This window comes from Anguilla rostrata, chromosome 2 (genome assembly GCF_018555375.3).
Source record: "Anguilla rostrata isolate EN2019 chromosome 2, ASM1855537v3, whole genome shotgun sequence".
NCBI classification, from domain to species: Eukaryota; Metazoa; Chordata; class Actinopteri; order Anguilliformes; family Anguillidae; genus Anguilla; species Anguilla rostrata.
The window spans coordinates 59,805,865-59,825,255 of NC_057934.1; the positions used below are offsets into that span (position 1 = coordinate 59,805,865).

A 19,391-nucleotide genomic window follows, 5' to 3' on the forward strand; every position below is an offset into this window, starting at 1 on the left:
ACAAGCACCCTCTTCTCCCAGGGAAAGTTTGGTTGTTACGTTACTTTACATTACATTGCAGGCATTTAGCAGACGCCCTTATCCTGAGCAACTTACACAGCTATTTACACAGCATTTACATAGCATCCGTTTATACAGCTGGACTTATATTGAATCAATGCAGGTTAAGTACATTGCTCTAGGGTACAACGGCAGTGGTTACAGGACCGGCTCCTTACCCATTGTACTACACTGCCGCCCTTATTTACTGGTTGCCCCCGCATGTCGCTCAAACTAAAGTGTACATTATTTACAGAAGCTCTTTGGTTTTAGTCCTTTGTTCTTTGGTGTCATAGCCGGGCCCTACCTGCTGTTCAGCTTGTTTCCTGTGACCCTGTTCCAAGTGGAGCGCGTGAGCTTTGGTGTGTTTTTAAGGAGCCCCACTGCTTTGTCCCCCAGATTTAAACGGATCGTAATTTCCTGGAGTGTGTTTTTCCCTGTGTGTGAGAGAGAACGTAACAGTGGCCGAGGCATGTTTCTGAAGTGAATGTTATTCATTCAGATTTAAACCATTGAATTAATGGCCTCCAGTGGGGCCCCGTCTTTCATTAGCATTGAATGACTTCCTGTAGTTTTCACCCACAAAGACGTCTGGCTAGGAGCCCTGTGTGTGTGCGTGTGTGTGCGCGTGTGTGTGTGCTCAGAGAGAGTGAAAGAAAGATCTATAGTATGATTTCAATGTGAACGTGTGTGTGTGTGTGTGTGTGTGTGTGTGAGAGTGAGATGGGGAAAGAGAGGAAGATCTATAGTATGATTTTAATGGGAGCATTCATGCGTGTTTGTTAACCAGTCATCACGTAGGTCAAAGATAGTCTATTTCCGATGTGGCTGGAGGGCAAAGTCTTCCTCGCTTTCTCTCCCTCTCGCACCCTCCCTTCCTGTTAGAGCATGGCTGTCATCATCATAGCTCCTTCCTTCCCATGATGCACTTTGCCCTGTCTGCTGGTTTTGGCTGATCAGTCCTATCCCCCATGGCGCACCACAATCAGACGCTTATCTTTCTGCTGATTTGGCACTTTTTTTATTTGTGGGGCTATAACCTTGGTGAGTAGGAGGGGAGTTTTGTGTCTCTCTTAACTTTCTCTTACTGCCTCTCTGTCTCTGTGTTTCTCTGGTGGATTTTTTCGACTTGGTGAAATGATTCGTCTGTTCTGGGAGGGACTGCAAATGCACATACAAAATGTAGTGTTCCCATTGCTCAGTGCCTGTACAGCAAGCATTGCTCGAGTGTCAGAAGGGCACGTAACCCTCTGTTTAGGAAGAATGAGTACTGTAGGTAATATTCATGCAATGTTTTCTTCCTGCTTGGTGTGTTGCCACCAGTACAGTTGTGTGGTTGAGTTGTTACAGTTGAGTTGTGTAGTTCATATCAGAGATTTGTGAATGGGGGGGGGGATGGCTTACCTGTGAAGGTTCAACCAACTCCACCTCTCTTGTGCTGATGAGGTTTGGGAATGTTCCAGCAGTATTGGGGCAGTGAGTACCACCCATCCGTCCCATTTGTGTCTATTTGAATGCCAGGACCACACCCTCCAGCCCTTCGGGCCCTGTAGGGAGGGCAAGTGGAGGGGTGACGGTGGTACCAAGCAGGGTAGGGTGAGGGGGCCATATTTTGAGTCGCTCTATTTTTGAACGTCCCGCACATGGCGTCGGGCAGCAAGGACGCTGGCGGGGGGCGGACTGCAGAGATTTAACGGGGATAAAAGCTTAATTATCCGCTTCGTTAGCGGTTAGCCGCGGCTTCCTGTTGGGACCCTGCACAGGAGCTGGCCTGCAGGTCACCGCTCTCCCCGTTTCCCGCCAACAACGCGAGAATAACAACTTCAGAAGGGAAACGAACATGGAGGCCGATCTCTATTTTTATTTTCGCCGTGCCTTCAGGACGCGGCAGGGCACACCCGTGACCTGAAATCAGGAAATTACATTTTATTTGTGTATTGTGTTTTGTAGAGACCATTTCACACAAGGATTCTTGGAAATAGGGGGGAAAGAATGAGGAAAGGCTGGAACTGAACTTCCAAAACACCAGCAAGTGGGGGTAATTGAGCTCTCCTGTGAGAAGCAAAACACTGAAATGGAACAGGACACACCCTCTCCCTCTCTCCCTCCCTTTCTCTCTCTCTCTCCCTCTCTCCTCCCTCTCTCTCTTTCCCACCCTCTCTCTCCTCCCTCTCCCCCTCCTTCTCTCTGTCTCTTCCTCTCTGTCCCCCCCCCCTCTCTCTCTCTTTCTCTCTCTCTCTCTCTCTCCTCTCTCTCCCCCTCTCTCTCAGGCGAGTGCTGTTTAATGCAGGCTCTCTCCAGGGTGGTTTTTATTCAGGCTGAACTCTAAGGCCAGCCGACTCAGGGGACCCGCACCTTTGGGCTTCTCACAGAAGGCTAGGTGTGTCAGGTGCTGCTTATGTATGATATGCATACACTGACCCCTGCCTGGTTCCTTTTTTCTTCTTCTTTTCTTTCTGCCCTTTCTCATGCTCTCATTCCCACTCCCTTTCTCCCGTTCCACCCGAGCTTCCTCTCTCCTGCTCCGACGCACGTCATCCGTATTTAATTGCTTCTGCCCCCCCTGGCCTGGCGACGATGGCGGTCTTAGCCTGCCGGGGATTAGCCCTCGTTTTCCACCGTATTTACGTTTTGAGCGTTAGACACAGGGATTACTCGCTGGGCTTAGACGTCCGCTCCCTGGCCCCGCCCCCTGCTCCGTCGTCCTGGGCGCTCGACAGGCTGCTTCTGCGTTTCAGAAGCTGGGATGCTTTTACGCACATATGTGTTCACGAACAGAAACCGCCACCGCTCCTGAGATCATACTGACCTTATGGCCAGGTCCTGATGAGCAAACGGTGAGTCAGTTTTGGGGCCCTGAAACCATAAACGTTATCCACAGTTCTGTTTGTCCCAGAGTGCTATCCGTAGCGTCTGCTTCTTTCCGAAATGAACGTGGGTCGGCGTGAACACTGTCACCTTGTGCCAAAATCTGTTTGAGTGAAAGCGAACTTGACACTTCATTGTTTGAGGGGGTCAGTAAGTCAGCCGTTCAATTGACTTAATGTAGTGGCGGTAGTGTAGTAGTTTGGTTAGGATGCTGGACTTAAATGAGATGAGAGCTTACGGTTTTGGGTTCTTGTTGGGGCACTATTGTTGTACCCCTGAGAAAGGTGCCTACCCTGAATTGCTTCATTGAATATCTAGGTGTACGTATTTACTGTATGTATGAAAATGCTCTTGCCTGACTGGGAGCGTCTGTAAACAAAATCCTGCCTTTTGCAGCCCTTACGGTTGGTGCTCGTTTGCCTTCAGGGTTAGCCTAGCCTCGGCACTGCAGAGGAAGCACTCATATGAACAGCGGCCCAGGACAGCCGGTTGGGGTCAGGTTAACAGGAAAGACAGGTCTGCTGTTGTAAGCTGCCTTAGTTACCGCTCACTAGGAAAGGAAGGGCTCTATCATTCATAAAACAATAGCTATGTATTCAAAGAGAACCTGCAGTGTTACTGTATCAGGTGCTCAGCAGCAGGATGGGGTAATCGTGCTATTTCCACACGGCTCACAGAACCTCTTTTGTCCTGTGGTGTGACGTAATGATTAACCCTTTGAGGTGCCAGATTACAAATACGGGATTAGAATGTTATTAACTGGGCATTCTAATGCTGATGTAATAATCGCCACTGGTAACTGAAAGCAATGTGGAACTGATAACTGAGTTCTAGAACACTGGCTTATAATTTTGGGGGGAAAAAAAAACATCATAAAAAAACCTGCTCTTCAGAGGGCTGTGGGACTGGCCTTAGCATCACATCACCGCAGAGGTGAATCTCTAGTGTTGCGATGCTACTGCGGCCTCCAGCCGAGGTGCTGAGCTCAGAGCTGCTCCGTGTGCGTATCCGCTTGCGTAAGAGGGGAAGCTGGGAATGCGAGCGCTCGGTGGAGGAGTGGATCTGCTGCCCTCGCTGATAACCTCACGTTTCAAAGCACGGCTTCGCGAAGAGACTCGGCTTTACCGAAGCAAGGGCGCGGAAGTGACACCTTGTTCACTGAGCAACCGTCGTGAACATTTTTCTGGAACGCACGCACGCACACACACACACGTAATTACCAATACTGGAAAAACAGGGGCAACAAAAGTACAGGTTGAAGGTGTCGTGTCAGAAAGGTGAGACCTGCTGTAGCTGCAGGCAGATGATCCACAGACCCCTGCAGGGGCACAGGAAGAAGATCTTTTCAATGTCAATGAAGCCGAATCTCTCTGCCCGTCTCTGAATAGCAGTGCAATCGCCCTATCGGGGGCTTTGATCTGGAGACACAATGGAGGGGGCGGGGCTGTGAGGCGAGAGAATGCCGCAGGTAATGGTGTCACGCAGAGGTGTCAGGTACAGGACGAGGGTGCATAATGAGGTGGGTGTAGGTGGGGGGGGGGGGGTGGTGACGGTTTGCAGTGAGGTGTGAGCAGAGAAGGGGAGGCGCGGGGGGTCATACGAGGTAGGTGGAAGCGGGCCTTCATTGAAAAAATTACAAGAGGCCTTATGCGCGGGTGTGACCTGAGGGCGCTGGCGAGATGGTGTCAGGTGACAGGGGAGACGTGCAGGGTGAAGGCGGTTTAATTTAGGATCGCCCGCGGGATAGAGGGGTTCACCCGGTGTTCAGGGCAGTTCAAGGTGAACTGCTCTCAAAAAAATGAAATAAAATAAAATAATAATACCACCAGCTGTCATAATCGAAGGGAGGCAATTTAAGAGATGAAATGAGTGTGCCTGTACTGTACTGATGGGCAATTCACAAACCGGCAGCACTTAGTCCTCTGTGCCTTTCTGCTAAGTAGCCCACGCCTCTGCCATTATATTTGTACAAGGAATTAAGAAAAATGAAGATGACCCCTCTCTTGCCCCCTCTGAAAATAGCCTGCAGTTTTCAGCCGGGTGCCGGGAAGCACTTCTGCTCATCTGCAGAGTTTAAAAAAAAAGAAAGTTATTTATTCCTTTGGAAAGGTTTAGTCCGTCTTTCGAAGTGTGAAAGTTTCAGTGTCTGTTGTTTGGGTCGTTTGATGGAGCTGGAACCCTCTCGTCTTACATTCTCTGTAGTTGGGGCTTTGCTGTAGGAAAGAGAATCCTGATGCAAACGTTTGGGACGTTATGTAAATTATTCAAACCCGATTCAAATTTGCCTTCCAGTGCGCATGGTTTTTTTTTTTTTTCAACACACCGTTCAGCCGTCGTTCGCACGGTATAAATCAGTCCAGGATTGCAGCGCTTACTGGTTCCTCACCCTTGTGTGGTGTAAATTGCCCTCAGGCGGGGTAGTAGGCTGACTGAATGGTGATTGGATTAATTACCTGTGTCTGTCTCTCACCTCCCAGGGTGAATTAGCACCTCAAATGGACTCCAGGGGGTGCGTTAATTTAGTTCCCCTCCCTTGCAGTAGCCTGCTTCATTGAGGAGTGTTGCTCAGCGTTCAGTCTTGTCTGTTTCTGTGACGTCACTTTCAATATTGGTGTCTGTTGCATGATGGCCACAGGGATGTGGTCTGCAACTCAGGGTTTCAACCACCTGCAGCCTCTGAACTCCCCTGTGTTCATTTTGTCTGCTGCTGTGGGCTAGGCTAGTGCACCTCACTCTGACAAAGTGAATGGGAAAGTTTCCTAGGACTTAAATGGTGCAGGGCAGCCTGGTTGTAAGTGGGAAAGGGCTATAAAGAGCCGGCCTGGTTTCAGCTCTACAGTGGGAAAGGGCTATAATGAGCCAGCCTGGTTCAGCTTTACAGTGGGAAAGGGCTATAATGAGCCAGCCTGGTTCCAGATCTACAGTGGGAAAGGGCTATAATGAGCCAGCCTGGTTCCAGCTCTACAGTGGGAAAGGGTTATAATGAGCCAGCCTGGTTCAGCTCTGCAGTGGGAGCAGGCTATAATGAGCCAGTCTGGTTCAGCTCTGCAGTGGGAAAGGGCTATAATGAGCCAGCCTGGTTCCAGATCTACAGTGGGAAAGGGCTATAATGAGCCAGCCTGGTTCAGCTCTGCAGTGGGAAAGGGCTATAATGAGCCAGCCTGGTTCCAGCCAGGTCTGTAGTGTTATGAAAGATAAATGTCCAAATGGAGCCATTTATAAATGAGCACTGTTAAGGTCTCTTGAGAGCCTTAAGTGGATTAATTTAAAAAGACTCTTATAAAAGCGCTCTTAATCGATCACAGCCGCAGAGTGCCCGTACGCTTGTGTAATGTGAGAGGCTAACGCCAGAGCGTGCGGCGTGTCGTCCCGTGAGTGCGTTCCTGACCAGAGGGGGCAGTAGAGAGGTATGTGAATCATGTGCAGCCACTTACCCCCTGAGCTCTGAATCTCACTGAGCTGTACTTGGTGCTGACGCTGGGTAGGGATTATTCACACCTCTGTGGGGGGGTAGCCGGGGGGAGAAGGGTAATTTAGGGAGCATGCCCTCCCATGGGGGCAGACGGGGTGGTGATGGGGGGTGGGGGGTGGTGGTCTCTTTTGGCCATGTGTGGCTGTTGACATGGCGCTTATGTAAACCCCTGTACTAATGCTCCACAGCGGGGATGGCTTGCATCACTGGGTCTGAATTAGTAATGCCACGTGGGTGTTTGGGAAATTAATCCTGGCAGCAGGAACAGGAGCTGGCTGCTTTGGGCTGAGCGCTGCACCTATCCTGAGCTGGAGAGAGAGATGGAGAATGCGAGGGAGAGAGGGGTGTATGTAAAGTTGGTCTCGGAGAGCTACAGGGTCGGCTGGCTAGGAGTGCAGTATAATGGTTAGGGAACTGGAATTGCAACCTACTGGGTGCTGGTTCGATTCCCAGGCAGGATACTGTGTTGTACCAATTTAAAACATTGGTCCTAGCATACCTGGCAGTCAAGGGATCAGCCCCAGCATACCTCCACAAGATATTCAAACCCTACATGCCAGCCAGATCCCTCCATTCTGCTACCTCAGGACGCCTAGCACCTCCCCCTCTTCGCACCTGCACTTCCAGAACACGTCTCCTGTCTGTTCTGGCCCCACGATGGTGGAATGACCTCCCTGTGGAGGTCAGAACAGCTGAGGCTGTGACCCATTTCAAACGACGACTGAAGACCCACCTCTTCAGGCTGCACCTCTCCCCATCCCTCCCTTCCCCCCTGTAGGGGGCGACATAGCTCAGGAGGTAAGACCGATTGTCTGGCAGTCGGAGGGTTGCCGGTTCAAACCCCGCCCTGGGCGTGTCGAAGTGTCCTTGAGCAAGACACCTAACCCCTAACCCCTAACTGCTCTGGCCAATGAGAGGCATCAATTGTAAAGCGCTTTGGATAAAAGCGCTATATAAATGCAGTCCATTTACCATTTACCATTTAAATGACTAAACTTAGGGTTGTAACTAGGCAGCTGTTTCATAGGTGACTTAGGCGCATCAACTGTCTTAACGACTACTTGTATTTTTATTTATTTTTATTTTTCCATAGATTGCGTTGTTGCCGTTCTCGTTGTTAGTGTTAATCAGTTTAACCATCAGGGTCCGAGTTGAACTATGCGGTTGTTCCCTGTACTTGGACCGGTACTTCTCTCTAGGCGTTTCGTCATACTTGTTCCTGGTTATGGTTATACACTTTGTTGTACGTCGCTCTGGATAAGAGCGTCTGCCAAATGCCTGTAATGTAATGTAATGTAATGTACCATTGAGCGAGGTACTTAACCTGAATTTCGTTAGTACATATCCAGCAGTGTAAATGGGTGTGCAAGCAAAAGTGACTTTGGATCAGAACGTCTGCTAAATGCCTGTAAACGTAATGTTTTCACATTCAAATCTGCAACCAGTATAGATAGAAGAAACCAGTGTAATCACACCGTACAGTCAAAATGATTACTTGGTAAGTGTTGACTACCAGCATACCAAAGAGCAGCACAGCCCACGGCTCTCTGGTGCTGCATGCTGGTACCAGAGACTGGGAGGGAGGTGAGAGAGAGAGAGACTGCTGACTGCGGTCCTTGGTTAAGGAAAGTGAAAGTGTGTCTGTGTGCGCGCGCGCATGCGTGTGCGTATGCTTGCGCAAGAATACATGTGTTTGTGTGCGTGCGCCATGTCATGTCATGTCATGTGATAAGCGGTGAAGATAACGTCCTGTAAATCATTCACACACTCCCTCAGGTCCCCTCTGAGCGTTGAGCTGTAGCGTGAAACTCCTCTCTCCTGCAACTGCCATTTCCTTTTATATCTCTGAGCGATCAAAGAAAAATCACTTTAATCTTTAAACAATAGAATTTTTTTTTGGGATTTTATATATTATATAGTAATAATATATTTTTTAAATATATTTTTTAAAAGAATCTTGGTGCGGTTAAAGCAGCGGTCCGTGCCTTTGGTTGTGTGCGGTCCATGTTGGTGTGGTTAAAGAAGCGGTCCGTGCCTTTGGTTGTGTGCGGTCCACCTTGGTGCGGTTAAAGAAGCGGTCCGTGCCTTTGGTTGTGTGCGGTCCACCTTGGTGCGGTTAAAGAAGCGGTCCGTGCCTTTGGTTGTGTGCGGTCCATCTTGGTGCGGCCGTTGTGGAATGTGTGACAGCTGACCGCTGGCCCTCCCTGGTCGTGTGAAAAATGGCTGAAATGGAATTTGTCCCTGGGCTGCACTGTATGGAGCTCAGTATGGGGGGGGAGGGGGGGCAGATACTGTGGGAATGGATTTCCCTGGGGGCTACAGTCGCACATACATAATGTTGGTGTAAATCCCCCCCCCTCTCCCCACTGTAGGGTTTTTTTTTTTTGCATGGATGTGTTTGAACGGAAACGGTTCTCCTGCTCTGAAACGCAGCGCCCTGGGGCCTTTTCTATAGACCGGCTTTGGCAGGAGGCCTGTGGTGTGTATGTGTGTGTGTGTGTGTGTGTGTGTGTGGGGAGGGGGGCGTTTGTCCCGGTGTCATTCACAGGAAGTTGTCGCTCGGACGCTTGGTTGGTGGCACTGGCCGGCTTCGCGCTTCGGCTGGCGTTGTGTCAGTCTTTCTTTTTCGTGTTCTGGTGCGCGCAGACGCACACGCACACGCAGACGCACACGCACACGCAGACGCCCGCGCAGACGCACACGCAGACGCACGCGCAGACGCAGACGCACAGTCTCTCTCCCACATACGGACGCACGCCCTCTGCCCAGGACTCAGTGTTTACTTCCATACCCCATACTCCTTTCAGAAGGCCCCCTGTAGCGCTCCTTTTAGTATGCCCGTTTTGGGAACCTGAGATGTTTTGCAAGGGGTCACTGTCACTAGAGGTCACAGCGGGGTCAACTCAGGGTCTTTGACTGTACTGGTACTTTTAGAGGTGGATTACATTAATATGTCATTTTCAATCATGTCCCCAACTCCAAAGTGCATATTTGTACATAACGGCAAAGACCTTTTTGTCTGGCTTTGAACTGAAGCATCTCCTGTGCCCTGATTGGATTAAGGGCGATGATGTAATACGACCGGGATTCCCACTGAAATGTCCCCCTGACATGACCTTGTTGGCCTTGGTGGTAATGACAAAAGGTTTGTCGCAGCATTTTCTGGCATTTGAACGTGTTCCCTTCAGAAATGGCAACTCTCTCAGTTCTTTGTGTCGCCTCTGTGCGTGGGGCGATGCTAACTCTGCTACCCGCGCTTCAGTGCAGCTGTGTGAAAATGTAGCCTCATGACGAGGCCTGTTTGTGGGCTTTTTCTTTGACGTCTCCCATTCCCTGGGGATTTTCAGAACGTATTTTAATTGCTAATGCAGTCCACACTAAATTATTCCTCGTAAATTCTTCTTCTTTTTTTTTTAAAAACATTTGCCAGTCTTTGATAATGAAGCCTCTACATCCATGATGCATTTTTTAGTGTGTGGCATCTATGGTATAATTAGACTTCTACAATGGGCCATTCTTTCAGTTAAACATTCAAATGGGTGATTGCTGAGAATTATGCTGTAATTCGGGGTGGGGGGGTGCGGCGGGTGGTAGTTTCCTTGTAGCTGTGTAAATGAGGATTTTTCGGTGTGGGGGCTGGGTGTAGAGACACATAGCACGCCTCTGTGAAGCGGGGGGAGGGGAATTATATCAGGTTATAGAATGAAAAGTTTTAAACCCGCAGTGGTTTGCGGGGGGTGGGGGGGATGGTCCTCTCCACAGGGGACGCTCTGTCCTTTTGAAACTGGGTTAGCTTATCATTTATCAAAGCCTCTCTCTGTTCTCCCCCCAGAGCAACAGTTGCTTTTCCACTTCAATGGGCTCTTGTTGCAGGGCCGTGTAAATATTTTCGAGGGTGACGTTTCTCGGGAGTATTGCCGCCCGCTGCCTCGTCCATTGTGCAGCCCCACACACACACACGCCCGCGCGCGCACACACACACACGCACGCACAAAGGCAGGCGCGTCAGAAGTTCCGCCGCCGTCATTGTAGGAGTTCCGAGGCCGTGAGATCACTTCCTCTTCCTGTCCTGTCAGTTCTTACGGTACTTCTTGGTCTTACACGTACACCATTTCACAGCTGCCAAGATCGCTGCTGTAGCGAAGGCACATCGATTAAGCGGTTTGTCCTGAGTGGTGTTTACGAGTGGCTGGGGTAAATTAGTAATGAGTCACTTGCACAGGTGATTGTGGTGTAATTAGACTGGGGCAGGAGATCAGTGTAGCGTGTGAAACGAGAGCTTCCTGTTGCGGTGTCTGGAAATGACTGGGCCGGAGAATATTTTGGCTTGGTTACCGATGCTGTTTACAGTTCAGAGCTTACAAGGAAGGAACATAGAGTCCCTTCCGAAGTCCGTCCAAGCGGGAGGAACTGAACGGGTTCACCACGAAGGGGCGTGACGCAGCATTCCCGCTGTGCGCTCATCCACGGGAAATCCAAAAAGTTGCAGGTGAAGCTTCATTTTCCCAAGCTACGGCGGTGGAAGTGTAAATGAACTGGCACTGGAGCTCATTTTGGGAGTTCAACCGTTACGGCGGCTATTTAAGCGTGTAATTTGAAGCATGAGCCAAAACCATGTGCCCGTGCTGGTATTCCACTCAAGCGTCTGCGCTTGAAGCTCTGGGAATTTACAACCACTTCGGCTCATTTTTAGCATTCTTCGATAGCTTCTCCGCTCAAGTTTTCTGCAGATGGGACCTGACGTCAGACAGACCACACCTCACTCCCTTCTGCTCTCTGATTGGCTGAGTGATTAAAGGCCGTTTGCCAATGGCAGTCCGAGGCTCTACATGTCCAGTATCAGGCCAGACAAATGGCATGTTGAGATATGGCTGATTATTATTATTGCCACTGTGCATGTGAATATGATGAATGATAAATTGGATACATTTTGGGCATTAATAACGGCATTGGTAACTGCCATCCATGATGTTCCAGCCTGTGGAATTCAATAAAAAGTCATTCTGAAAGAAAGAATATGAGGGCAGACAACTGCACATTTTAATGACCGATGTTTCTGGGCTGGCTAACCGAATGCCTGTCCTCCAAGAGTCAGGGCTGGTTTACGCTTAAGGTGTTGGGTTGCCAATATGTCACTGGAGTGTTCTTCCCCGAATGTGCTGGTGCTGGGGTAACAATCGCTGCTGGTAACTGTGAAAGCAATGGAGTTCTAGAACACTGAGTGAAAAAGCTACTCGTTGAAGGCTTAAAATCATCAACCAATTCAAACCCAGGAAACCAGTCGAGATGCGTTAACTGTGTAATCTGCTTCAGTCGATGGATTAGCCTTTGAGCAAAAGTGAAAACCAGAACAGCTGACTCCCCGCAGCTCTCCGGGGCCTGGATTACAGACCGGTGCTGCTGTCACACATTTCAGTGCTGGCCTTTTTCATGGCTTGCAGACAGAACTGAGGGTGGACCGGAGCTAACGTGATTTTTAGTCTCTCTGCTCTGGCTGCCGTCTGAGTTGTTGGCAGGAGATGGGGGGACTGGCGAGAGAGAGAGAGAGAGAAGCTTAGAAGAGGCCTCAAGTGTCCCCTGGAGCTGTCGGAAAGCTGCCAAGGCCTCTGAAAAGCAGAGGACGGGCGAGATACTCGATCTGGTGACGCCGCGGGCTGTGGAATGGGAGACTGAGAGTGACACAGAGACTCGATACCTCCCGGAGACTGGGGGGGGGGGGGGAGCTGTGGTGTCCATGCAGAGAAAATGCAGTTTCTCTTCATTCCTAGTTTTTGAGTGGGTGGCGATGAGATGGGATGGGCCGCATCAAGATTCTCAGCGTTATGTAAGGGGGTGTGGTCAGGGGGGTGGGAATGGGAACGGTCGGTCTCCCAGGAAACGGAGAGAGGACCTGATGATGATAGATCTGTTGGCGTGCGGTGTTTGGTGTGTCCGTACGGAGTGGCTTTGGAGCGGGATCGGTGGGCCGCTTGCGTGAGGGGAATGCGTCCCAGAGACCTCTATTCACTGCATGAGAGAGATTCCCGTTTTAGAGGGAACACCCCCTGCCCCCTCTCCCCACACCGACCCGCACCGCACCCTCTCTCTCGCTCTCTCACTCCCTTTCCCCCCCCCTTAACACCAGGCTCCTCAGTCCTCATTCCAGTACACTGAATTGCCATCAGCTGAGTGCAGCTCAAGTTTTTGTTTTTTTAAGCTCAAACTTACGCGAGCTTGCGTGTTTATGAAGGCTTTAAATATTTGACCGTGGCTTATGCAGTACATGCAGTTTGTTCCTGTTTTATCTTTGAACATTTCTGTAGTACACTTATGTTAAACTTTGCCTGGGGACTGTGGGATACTGAGAGCTAACACTGCAGTACACTGGACGCTCCGCCATCCATGATTCAAGCTGTGGACTGTCCCTCCTTGCGAAATGCATGAAGGAGAAACAGAAACTGGCACTGCTGAGGACAGGCTGATCCAGAAGATTGGAATGAAACGAGGGAAATTTCTGAGCTTTTCCATGTGTCCCGCCAGAGTCAGTGCAGTCTGACTAACAGTGTCTGCATGTGCACAGCCAAGCTGACAGTGTCTGTACAGTCTCGGCCTTCTAAATGTGTTAGTTTTTATAAGGGACTATCAGGATTAAACTTTGAGACAATATAGTGAAAATATAATACCTGATTATATTTATATCCCCTGAGTTCCAGTTCTACTTCCTTAACACTCCTTGTCTGCGTTGTGTTCTTTCTTTCTGATTTAGAATTTCTTCTAAAGAAATTTCCTCTCGTCTCTTTCTAGGCAGAGCTGCGGATGTCAGCGATTGTCGACCAAGGCCGGCCTTCTGAGCGACTGCGATGGCTGTGACCGCCCTGTACCTGGATATCCGCGTTCCCTGACCGCCTTACGGCCACGCCCTGTCCGAGAGCTACTACCCGGCGCACCTTTTTTAGCTGTAGAACTTCCTTCTTTAAATTAAAATTTGCTTGTTCGCAGCCTGATATTTGAACCCTTTCTGTGGAGCGTCACCCGGAGCAGAGATGCCCATCCTAAAGCAGCTGGTGTCGGGCTCGTCCCAGTCCAAGCGCCGGTCGCGGGCCGACCTGACGGCGGAGATGATCAGCGCCCCCCTGGGGGACTTCCGGCACACCATGCACGTGGGGCGGGGCGGGGACGCGTTCGGGGACACCTCCTTCCTCAGCAGCCGGTCCGGGGAGCCGCCGCGGGACGAGGAGGCCCGGTCCGCCTCGCCCGGGCCCAAGCCGAGCCTGCTCTCCAGAACCTTCCGCAGCAGCAAGCGCTCGCAGTCCGTCAACCGGGCCGACAAGCGCGACACCCTGCTGGCCCCGCCCGGCGACTCGCCCGCCTTCGTGAAGAACGCCGTGTCCCTGCCCCACCTCAACGACGAGGACCACGAGAGGGGCGTGGCCCGGGTGCCCAAAAGCCTGTCCTCCAGCCCGCTGAGGAAGGGGTGCGAGGGGGACCCCAAACCCGTTAACGGGGCGACTGCGGCGGCGGTGGCCGGGCCCGCCCGGGGGCTGGACCTGGAGCTGGACGAGAAGAATTTTGGGGAGCTGACCGACCTGCCCCCCTCGACCGGCCCCAGGGGGGGGATGAAGCACGCCGAGTCCATCATGTCCTTCCACATCGACCTGGGACCCTCCATGCTGGGGGACATCCTGAGCGTGATGGAGAAGAAGGCCTGGGACGAGGACGACCTCGGGTTCGAGGAGGGCAAGAACAGCGAAGGCAGGGCGTCCCCACCCCTCAGCCCGCCCGCTGAGGAAGAGGAAGAGGAGGAGGAGGAGGAGGAAGAGAGGCTGCAGAGGGCTCCCGTCCGTCCACCCCGCGCCACTGTTCACGGGGGTGGACCCTACACCCCCGAGCTCCGCCCCCGACACCACCACCACCTGGACAGCTGCTCCGTCTCCAGCTCGGGCTCCGCAGCCCTGGAGGAGAAACCACTGGGCCAGCCGCAGGGGGACTCGGACAGCGCCAAGTTCAGCTCCCCGCAGGGGGAGGACGAGAAAGACTTCTCCTTCATGGACGAGGACGAAGACGAAATCAGAGTGTAGAGGAGGACGCGCGCGCGCTACTCAAGTTTAGGAAAACGGCGTGGAAAGGCGGGATTTGGGTGACTCTAAAATGAGTAGTTGTTTAGGACGCGTTAGAGACGATCTCCTCAGACCCCACCAAGGGGGTGGGAGGGTAGCTAAGAGCCTGAGGGAAGAGCCCAGTTTTTCTCCCAAATATTTTTAAACCCACAGTCCCATGAGTCATACTTCATAGCATTACGGAATTACACTGCTGTCCCTGGGTAGAGTAGGACTGGTCACTACACACACACACACACATACACACACACACACACACACACACGGTGATGCCACTATAGTACTGTCGCTCCTGGGCCCTGGCACATGGGTCAGGTTACATCTGATACACTGATGGATCTCCATTTGCTCAGACTCGGGACAGAGCCGGCGCTTTGGCGGAAAAGCCTCCGTTGCCATGGTGACGGGATGTTCTCACTGCCGTCTGGTTAATCCAGGAGGATTTGGGATCTCACGAAGGCAGCGGTGTCAGTTGAACGGGACAGCAGCCTGCACCATGTCGTTTTTTGTAAAAAAAATAAACGTGTGTGCGCCCGTGTGTGTTACACGCATCCGCCAGTCTCACGTGAGAGCTTATCAGAGCGCTTCCTTGCTGGTTGCTGGTTCAGTCACAGTGTTTTTGGCAAAATGCTGTATTGACAGGCAGCCCCTGCCACCAAAGCAAGAAGCCCAGAGCAATCCCTTCCCACAGCCCTCCCTCCAGTTCCCCCCCCCTTCCCCCTCTCTACTCGCTCTCGGTCTGTGAGACACATGGTGAAAGGGACTGGCACAGTCTTAACTGCAGTTTCCCACAGAGGGGAGACAGGCTTAGAGTGCTGAGAATAAAAAGTATAGTAGGCCTTAGCAGCCTAGCACTTTTATACTGGAAGTGCGTGCGTGCGTGTGTGCGTGCGTGTGTGTGTGTGTGTGCGCGCATGTCAGTGAGGAGAGTGCTAGTTTCACAAAAACTTATAGGTCTACAGATCTGTTCCAATCCTCTCCTCTTTTGAGATTAATACCAATAACACATAATTGTGATTTCCCCAATACTGATATTTTTGTAGTACTGATTGTATGTACATATTGTTGCATTGCCAGTTGGTCGCTAGCTGTAATTTTTTGGAATTCCTTGGTTTACCATTGTCTTTATTTTCCACCTGATCACCTGACATGAAATGAAGAGGCACAAAGGATGATCCCCAAGTGTATTCTGGGAATCTGAGTCTTTGGCTATGTAAACATTCTCTGTCATGTGTAAGCCAGTCTTTGCCTACAAGGGAACCAGAAAAAGAAAATTAAAGCTTGCTGACTGTACATACGCTTTTAGAATTCATTCTATTTAGGGATTCACTTTGAGTTGAGTTATTTTGTTTGTTTGTTTCCAAGGTACTTAAGTTCACACCAGACTTGAGCTGTAAAAAAACTGACAACCTGTCTGCATGTAACAGCATCTAACACTGTGGCCTTTAAGTGGTTCGAGCTCTCCCCAAGTAGAACCACAAGACAGTGGGCGTGGGCACCCTGGCATTACTGGCAGTGGCTCCAGTGTTTTGTTAATTCAGAGCTCTAAGACCCTAAAACACTAATACTTTTGTACAGATTTCTACAAACATTTGACAAACATTAAAGTATATGCTTTTAATTTTTTTTTCTCTCCCCTCTTTTTCTTTCCCAACTTTTAAACACAAACTAGCTGTAAAAAAAAAAAATTTGAAAAAAGAACTGCGTGGCATTTCTTAGTACAGTAACGTTTGAATAGTGACATCTTTATTGCCACTGTTTCAACTACGAATGTCAGGTTTCAAAATGGCTGACTGGTCAGAGGAATCAGGGTATTTTATGTGTCTTGGAGTGTTCTGGTACGTGCACATTTTGCGGAGAGAGAGAGTGATGATTGAAGGGGTGGAGAGATGTAGTCAGGGTGTCGAATTATTTGACGTGGTCCCTCATGTTTTCTTCCAAGGCTCAGGAAGGAACCTGCGACAGCTCTAGTGCTTTTGCATTGTGTTACCTACAGCCAGAGCTGGAGAACTTTATATCACAATGCTGGCAACAGCAGAGGATTTCTGTGTGACTTAAATGTTCATTTCTTAAGTTTCTTACACAGCTGTACAGTGGGCAAGGGCTATAATGAACCAGCCTGGTTCCAGCTCTACCGTGAAAAAGGGCTAAAATAAGCCAGCCTGGTTCCAGCTCTACAGTGGGAAAGGGCTATAATTATCCAGCCTGGTTCTAGTTCTACAGTGGGAAAGGGCTATAATAAGCCAGTCTGGTTCCAGCTCTAAAGTGAGAAATGGCTATTATGAGCCAGCCTGGTTCCAGCTCTAAAGTGAGAAAGGTATAATGAGCCAGCCTGGTTCCAGTTCTGTAGTGGAAAAGGGGCAGGTCTCTTTTGAAGCTACTGCCCCATCAGCACACCCATCCCCTAATATGCCTGCTCTCTGCTCTGGCCTTAACACACAGCAGCCTGTGCTGGGAAGCAGGAAAAGCCTGTCTGCTTTCGCTTCCATTTCGTCCAATCTGATATTTACAGCCTGTTCCTCACTCTGAGGGGAGATGACATCACACAGAGAGGGACGGGGAGGGAGAGTCATCATTTTCCCGGAGGTTTCCGGATCATTCCTCATTAGTGCGATTTATCCGGTGCTCGGGAAGGAATCCACCGATGCTGTACTGTCGTGCCAAAAAAAGCACCCCACCCCCCCCCCCCCTTCACCCCAAACTTCGCAAAAGAAGAGCTCCAACTGTTTGAAAATGCGGTCACTCTCCATACACTTACTCTATTGATGCCGCCCTGCTCCCGTCACAGTGCGGTGTGGGTGCAAGCTGGTGAATTAATTTGTTTATGTGGAAAATCTTGTTTGCCTGGTAAGCAGAGAGCAGGTTTTAACCGACAGCGGCCTGGAGATGCATGCTGGGACATATTTCTCCATCGGGGGAAAGCCGGTGGAGAGGGAGCGGCCATGGTTCTGTCTCAGGAAGAGTGCGGGAACGCTTGGAAAATGTGTGCCAAATTTTAGAGCGTCCCGTTTCACTTCAGTCCTTCAGTTATAAAGCGTGCTTGTAGTCTGGGACTGTGCCGAACACAAGCTCGTGTGGGGTAAAGTGAGTGTTCAGAGTTGTTGGAAAAGAAGGTGGGGGCTCGGTATTGATAAATCGACGGGGCTGGTGTGTCTCTGGCGTGGAGGTGTTATTAGAAAGGTAAATCCCTGTGACTGTGGGATTAAAGGAGAGGTGACCGTTGCTGTGGGCTGTGTGTGTTATTGAGGACTAGTCAGCACATTCTGTTGAAGGTCGGTCTTTTCATTTTTTAAATTGTTTTCTTTTTAAAAAAAATAAAATCTTGCTGATTCAGTCTCCAGGTGATTCTGTTGTGGGTTCAGTGAGTGGTGCGTTCGGCCCACATGACCACATGAAGAGGAGCTAACGTAAGCTTGTGGCGGCGCCGACTGGCTGACCCCCGTGACAAAGAACGCGGCGCGTCGTGCGTTCAATCCGGACGGGACGGCGCGCGGTTTGTTTACCGTGTCGCACCTCTTCGTTCGCGGTCTCTGCGTCGCCGTGGTGACGGAAGCCGCGGGTGTGGCTGTGTCATGTGTGTGGCACGCGGTGGCAGCTTCCGCGGCACAGCCAGAGATTGATTCACGGTACCCGTCTGAGAACGCCCACTTTAGTGCCTGCTGGGGGGGGGAGGGATCGTCTGAAACGACGGGGAAAATGTTTTAATTAAGTTTCAGCTGTAGATTTTTATTTTATTTTATTTTGTTAAATTTTTTTTGTGATGTTTCTTTCTCTCTCCTTCTGTATAAATACCTGTAATTACCTTCTTTGCTTTCCTCTTCCAAATAACAACTATATTTTTCAATAAAACAAAAAGCTGGTAATCTTAATCGTGTGAGCCCGTGCTTTGGTTTGGCCTCTGTGTGTGTGTGTGTGTGTGTGTGTGTAGTGTTTGTAGTGTGTGTATGTGTGTAGTTTGTAGTATTTAGTGTGTTGTGTGTGTGTAGTGTGTCAGGTGCCATTTCACCAAAACATCCTCTACTCTGAAAACCCCTTTCAGGACCTCATGCCCCTGGTCTCCTTCCCAGACCCCTGCTGTTTTCAGTGAGGTTCAATATGCAGTATTGAGACAGAGCCTCTGGTATCAGTACAAGATATGTTCCAGTAAAGCATTGCATGAAAGCCTAAAAAGCTGTGGTCACTGAAGAATGGGGGTGGGGGTGCTTGCCTGCCAACACGTTCAACATGGAATACCTGAAATAAATGCAAACCCGGCCAGAGGCACACTTCACATTTCAATGATCATCAGTCCGTGAAACATGAAAGGATGTAAGTATGAGTCTGAGGAAGAGGAGCAGTGCATGCTGGGAAAAAAGTGACTAATGAGAGGGGCTGAAGTGAGAGGAAGAGGGGAACAGAAGGTGTGCAGTGATTCACAGCTTTAGTTTCCCTCTCTGGTGATTATCTGGTGCTCTACAGCTCTCTCTAATCTGTTAATCTGTGTGTGTGTGTGTGTGTGTGTGTGTGTGTGTGTCCACTGCAAATGTTCACATTCGCACGCTGGGAGGTTGTGGTGGTGTTGGGGGTGGTGGAGTCCACATGGGTCGCAGGTGTACTCTGAATACACACATCCAGACATACATGTGCGCAGTACGCACGCACAAGTTTTTACACAAATGGCAGAATATGGTCAAATAAGTGCAAGTAATTGAAGACTTTTAAAAATAAAACATGACAAAATTTTCCATTAAGATATTATACTGTACTCCCTCTCTCTCTCCCTCTCCCTCCCTCTCTCTCTCTCTCTCTCTCTCTCTCTCTCTCTCTCTCTCTCTCACTCTCTCTCTCTCTCTCTCTCTCTCACTCTCTCTCTCTCTCTCTCTCTCCCCGCGTCCCGCTCTCTACTCTGTCCTGTCAGTGTTGCGCAGGCTAAACTA

At 50.2% G+C, this 19,391-nt stretch overlaps 1 protein-coding gene across 1 annotated transcript in view; it reads left to right on the forward strand.

The window, feature by feature from the left end:
* Nucleotides 1-18,344, forward strand: part of cdc42ep4b (CDC42 effector protein (Rho GTPase binding) 4b) — a 29,910-nt gene extending 11,566 nt beyond the window's left edge. The window contains exon 2 of the mRNA XM_064323509.1: nucleotides 13,163-18,344. Within this exon, the coding sequence (XP_064179579.1) occupies nucleotides 13,402-14,436 (1,035 nt within the window). The 5' untranslated portion in view covers nucleotides 13,163-13,401 and the 3' untranslated portion in view covers nucleotides 14,437-18,344. The remainder of the gene's footprint in view (nucleotides 1-13,162) is intronic.
* Nucleotides 18,345-19,391: the final 1,047 nt, after the last annotated feature.